Raw genomic sequence first — 6,000 nt, 5'->3', positions numbered from 1 at the left:
GTGCATGGAGCCAAGGTCATTTTTGCTGTAAAGTGATCCCGAAAACCTTTCTGTTTATATTTGATTCTGTAGCCCAGAATCTGACTTTGTAAGCACCTAAGAAATTATAAGACAGCTGAAAAACTTACTGAAAAATGATTTAAAAATCATAAGGACTAAATCAAGAAAAGGTGTGCTCCTCTACACCCTTGTTACCACAATATGGAGAAGGTGAAAGCCATCCAGGGAAGGGTACAAACTCAGAGGGGTGCCCTGCCTAGGTGTAGAAGAAGCTCAAGGGGGGGGCAGAAGAGTAAGGAGGAGAGGGCGAGGTAGCCAAGGAGGAGACAGCCGGGGGAGGCAAGGAAGCCATGGAGGGAAGGGAGGGGACAGCAGGAGAAGGAAAGAAGTTGATGAGGCGTGGGGAATCTCTATCAAAGAGGAGAAGTTTGGCCTGAGGGCCTTGGACCAAAATGGTACCATTCAGGTAAACATTTATGATGACCTTAAAAGAGTTGAAGGAAGCCAAGAGGACCACCCACCGGGCGCCACCATTAGTGGGAGAAGGAGAGTGGAGAAAGCACAGAGACCATATGAAGAGTCCATAGGTATGGCGAGTGAACGAAAAAGAGGATGTCTGTGAGGGTTTGCCTGGAGGAGGCACTGGTATAGGTTTCAGGGATAGAGAGGTCTGGGTTGGAGAACAGGATGTCCTTTTTAAACTTCTTCCTACCAAATTTAATGAAGAGAGCAGGATAGTCGATAGCGAAGCAGTTGGAGAAGATAGGAGGGACAGAGAGCACCATAGAGTAGGTGGGGAGAGGAGAGACGAGGAAGGCGGGGTAGGTAGGTAGGTAGGTAGGGGAGAGGACTATGGAAGGACACAGTAAGGGGCACAAGCAGACTAGACAGAGAGAGACTAAACAACTTGTCGAGACGACAGGTGCTCAGACAGTGGTAGAAGGATAGCTAGATGAATGCTTTGCTAAGAGTCAAAACCGCAGAATGGCACTATTTTCACAATGCAGTTTAAATACTGGAGAAAAACACACCTATGTCTGAGAGTCCTGCAAAAAGTGGAGAAGGCCTAGGTTTCACAATGCAATTTGTAATACTTTCATAGTGCAATTTTTAAATACTGGAGAAAACGCACCTAAGTCAGAGTCCTGTATAAGGGGAGAGGGGCACAGGTTTCACAATGCAGAGAGGGGAAAGGAAGGAAGGAAGGAAGAGAGAGGGAAAAGGAAGGAAGGAAGGAAAGAAGGAAGGAAGGAAGGAAGGAAGGCTGGCTATATGATACAAGAAAGGATTCACAAATGGGACACGTGGAAGTTCGTGAGATGAAAGCAGAACAATTAAATAGAAGGGGGGAATGAATGATATGAAATGGAAGGGCGATAAGAGGAACACGACGATCAGATGAGATAAGATGACACAATGAATAACAGAAGGAAGAAGGGATGAGATAAAACTGAAGGACGGGAAAGAGAACAAGGGGTGGAGAGAGGGAGAGGGAGTGAGATGAAAGGATGCGAACAAGGATGGAAGGAAGGAGAGAGATGTACGAGCAGAAAATAAAGGGCTAATCCTGTTTGAGGCGAAGCGAATGGAAGCAAACATTGGAGCTAGCTGCTTATGCAGCAACAGGGGCGTTGCTAGGGGGGGCTATGGGGGCTATAGCCCCTGATCTTTTGGTTGTAGCCCCGGATAGAATCTCCGGAGGTACAGCCAAAAGACTAGCTAGCCCCCAGTCCCAACAGTTCCGACATCAGCTTAGCCCAGGGTCTTTTCCAGACCTAGCAACTCCCCTGTGCAGCAAGAAGCGAAACACGAATGGTTTGGACTGAAGCCAGGGAGGGGTTATCCATTGCGGGCGGAAGTGGGGGGGGCGGCGGCGGGTGTGCTATCGTTGAGGGGTAAGGGAAGGGAGCGGGCGCGAGGCTGCCGCGCGTTGTGAATAAACGTGATCAGCAGATGGGCGGTGATGCGCGGGGTCCCTGTTCCCAGTGGGCAGGGATGGAGGTGGTGCGAAATGCCTGCTACCTGCACAGCAAGGATGGTGGAGAAACGGGGCAGCGGGGTCAAAGGCGAAACGTAGCCTGTAGTCCCTCAGAAACTCAAGGTCAAACATGGACCAACCGAACTCCACGACTGAACTTCGATAAAGAGACACCCTTTGTCGTCTCAGGGCAATACGGTATTTGCAGTGCTGCCTTTGCCACACACGTTTACCTAAACGGCTGCATTTTTTTCTGGGCATTCGCTGTTATGACTAAAGTCACTCATAGGCCCGTCCTGAAAGGGAGCCCTGCCTTTAACACATGCCGTTTTGAATGCAGGACTTCAATTACCAGGATACACAGTGAAAAGCGCACCTAGTGAAACACGTAATGCAGGTCTTGTAGCGTCTCGCTCACAAGGCCCGCGTGTTTTGCTTTCCTTCGCATCCGTGCAGAGGCGGTGCTCTTTTCTGGACCAGCGAGTGAGAACTATTGTGTGCGCCTGTCTCTTTAAGAGCGTTCAGCATCGCTCAAAGCGTTTCCTCTTCGGTGCCTGTGGGAGCAGCGTTGGCGGGGTGAGGGGAGGGGGTGAACGAAGAGGGATGAGGGATGTATTGGAGAGGGAAGAGTGGGGCTCGGGATGAGAGGGTACTAGTGAGGAAGGGGTCCGCCACACAGCGAATGGGTAGCAGAGGATATTGGGGAGGAAGCGGGAGGGCGGTTGGAGCGGGAAACAGAAAAGACATGTAATGTGATTGAGTGAACTAGGGATGGTCAAAGTACCGAGCACCAAAGAGAAACTTAAGTGTGGGGCGGGGGACATTATGGGAGCTGGAAATACAAAGAGAATTGGCGGAGGAAATGTGACGTAGAGAGAAAGGGGCATCGCTGCTGGGGTGGGAATGCTACACGGTAATACACCCAAACCAATCAACATGTAAGCACGCAGCGGGTGAGAACATGGACAAAAGAAACGATGCAAGGGCGGAGGAGTGTAAAACGGAGGGGCTGTACTAGAGACATAGAGAAGAAAGTCAGGGAAGCGGGGCGAGCCGGAGGGTGAGCGGGCAGCAGATAAGCGAGTGCGGAGCGGGAGCAGAATGTGGAAAGGCGGCGGGGAGAGGGAACGGAGGGCAATGGGCATGGAAAACGAGGCTGTGCCTTTAAGGAGGAGGATAGTGGGAGGGGTAGAGTTATGGGAGGTGGTAGGAGGGCGCAGTATTCCCAGGGTCTCTGTGGTGCAGCCAGCTGCCTTGAGTGACAGCTCAAAGCCAGCCTGTGGGTCCTCCCCCTCCCTCCCGTCCGCTCCCCCCTGCCCCCCGTCTCTTCAGCTTAGTAACTTTGGCCAGGGATGCAGCAGGCTGCTGCGCGCACACAGCCCGGAGATGGCTTCCTCGTGGATTTGTCCCTCTTTCATCATCACCCTTTGCTGTGTGCTTCCTGCCCGACCCTTAAGGACGTACCCTGCTAATGAAGGTAGGGAGCGGGCAGGGGCTCACTCACCCGGGGAGCGGCTGCAGCGGGGGCAAAGTTTCATTCCACTAGTGACCCGCGCCGTGCATTGCGCCCCTGCATTGGTGGACGAGGGGGGAATGGCTCAGTGCATCTGAATGCAATGGACGGATATCTACCCAAGTGGGACAAGTGGGATGTGGGGTGGGGGCTGCTTGGCGTTGCTCATCATCGGTTTCATCCATTTCAAGCTGGGTTATGTGGTCGTTGCTCCCGTGGTCTCGAGAACCACCGGCGAAAACAACCTCCAGGCTATTGGCGGAGACCCTCTCCAAGGTGCTTATTCTGGCTGGGACCTTCCCGGGCAACTATCGTGTCTCGTGGCCCCGTGGTATCTTTCCTTTCTGCCCCCTTCTGATCTGCCAGCCCTGGGTCGGACTAGCGTCACATGCTCAACAGGAGCGACCCGTGCACGTGAACCAGTGTGGTCTCGGACAGTGTGCACTGACTGGCATGGCCCCGAGCCCCCGTGAGGGGGTGGGGGGGGGCAAGACTGAGATGTGCTTCACTGACTTCTCTGTTATATATATATATTCTTGCCGTTCTCTGTGTGTACACGTTTGGCATGTCTGCCATAAACGCCTTGACCCCGTTACTTTGCACACTGACTGTAGTGTCACACTGCCAGACTGTGCCCAATGCCCACACACGCCTCCTTTGCCCCGGCACCCGCCCCTTTCTCCTACTTGCCTCCCAGGGAGCACCACGGATGGGGGGCCCAGGGCCAACGCTGCCCGTTTCTCCCTTCCCTGCCTGCGGTGGTGTTACGGGAAGGCGCCATGCACGCGGCGGTGGGTGCACAGCATCGCCCGTCAGCGCCTCCTGGACTAGCAAAGAAGCCCTCGCACCAGTACAGGCGCGGGAATCACCACAGTGTCCCCAGAGGCGTGGGTGCTCGGGCAGGATGCCAGTGCCTTCATCCTCCCTCCCTCGGGTTATCGCAGCGCTTTCCGACCGATCGGCCTCATACTTCCCCACTCACGTAGAAAATATATTCACAGACTGGCCGACAATCAACGACCCCTTTAGATGTAGTAGAAAATGACGGAGCTCAGTTCTTTTCCAAGCCCCCACATCCCTGTCAAATGAAGTATGTGACATCATGACATAGTAAAATCACGGGATTTCCCCAAGTTCACACGGTGCGCTCCAGCGGGGAGCCGAGATTGGGAGTACCCGAGCCTCTTCCTTCTACAGGCCACTCGATTGCTCGAGCAGGGCTTATGAAGGGGGGCGGGGAGGGGGATGGCTTCACCACTTTCCACGGATTTTCTTTATACGAAATACAAAAAGATTTTGCAAACTACGTTGACGGGCTTCTGTCGCTTTTCAGTAAATGGGACAACATGCAGCGGTTTCTTCTCTGGTTTAAACCACAACCCCCCTGGACCATAATGCCATGCCATTTGAGAGATGTCATCTGTACCATGGGCGATGTGGTCTAGTGGCCGCCTGCTTGCTTGTGTGATTGGGGTCCATTCTCGGGTACAGGAAACGCATCAGCTTCGGCGCGCGCCCCGGTCTCCTACCTGCTGCAGCCGGGTGCGCTGCCACAAAGCAGTCGGCTGAGGGCCAGAGGCGGGCCGGCCACTTCACGCTTACTGGCGCGTGTGCTGTCATACAGCGCACACGGAGTGCTTGTTTATTTTAAACACAGGTGTCACTGAAATAACTTAATTCTAGCGAATGCAGCTCTTTTTATTGCGCTGGTTTGGCAGTGTGGCTTGCTGCTCGCTCAGAGATCGCTGCAGTAGGTCCCCAACCCACTGTGCGTCCGTTTTGCTTGATTCCCTTACACCTTTCTTTGTATTTACTGTTTGTTTATGCATGTCATGGTACTCAATGGTGCATTGTGGCCCGGTGATGCCATCAAGGCCATCTGTGGGCATGGTAGTGCATGATTTGGGCCGAAGACTGAGCTGTTAGTCAATGTCACACACCTGCACTGTAATGGGCATGTTTCTGTTTCATGTGTTTGATATCACACTTAAGAACTCTGAGGCGTCCGATTGGACATGTTATTTATGGAAATGCGAAATAACAGTAGCCTAACAGGGGATATAAGTATACTTAAATTGAACGTTAGTTTATAATTCACAAGCTCTAGGCATGCACAATTATTTATTTATTTATGTTTTTATTGGCTATTTGTAGCTATATAACACACGGTGTTTATATTTTGTAACATTTTCACTCTGAAACCCCCACCACCCCCCGCATCCCCACCTTGAGTCAAACTAGTGTTTCTGCCTCCACCTACCTAGGGTTTGGTCGCTCTAGGGGACACAAACGATGTGGGCGGGGGGGGGGGGCTCTTTAAAATGTAATCAGATTGTGTGCTGTTTATAATTTCTATTACGTCTGGTCGTCTTAATCCTTTTTTAAAGCGTCTGCCCACCCACCCCACCAGACACCCTTTAGGCCCCACTGGAGGGGGGCAGCCCCAAGTCTGAAGGCTACTGGTTTACAGTGACATGCAAATTATTCATTTTTTTTTTTAACAGAAAAT

General features: G+C 52.2%; 1 protein-coding gene across 3 annotated transcripts in view; it reads left to right on the top strand.

Annotated features, from left to right (window-relative positions):
• Positions 1–3,064: 3,064 nt before the first annotated feature.
• Positions 3,065–6,000, top strand: part of LOC138491479 (ephrin type-A receptor 3-like) — a 642,080-nt gene continuing 639,144 nt past the window's right edge. For all 3 annotated transcript variants that reach the window (XM_069617996.1, XM_069617995.1, XM_069617997.1), the window contains exon 1: positions 3,065–3,455. In XM_069617996.1, the coding sequence (XP_069474097.1) occupies positions 3,080–3,455 (376 nt within the window). In that variant the 5' untranslated portion in view covers positions 3,065–3,079. The remainder of the gene's footprint in view (positions 3,456–6,000) is intronic.

Source organism: Ambystoma mexicanum, chromosome 10 (assembly GCF_040938575.1).
Source record: "Ambystoma mexicanum isolate Mex_15411 chromosome 10, UKY_AmexF1_1, whole genome shotgun sequence".
Lineage (NCBI taxonomy): Eukaryota > Metazoa > Chordata > Amphibia > Caudata > Ambystomatidae > Ambystoma > Ambystoma mexicanum.
Note: the sequence above shows the minus strand (reverse complement) of the source record. Positions and strands in the feature narration are given on the sequence as shown.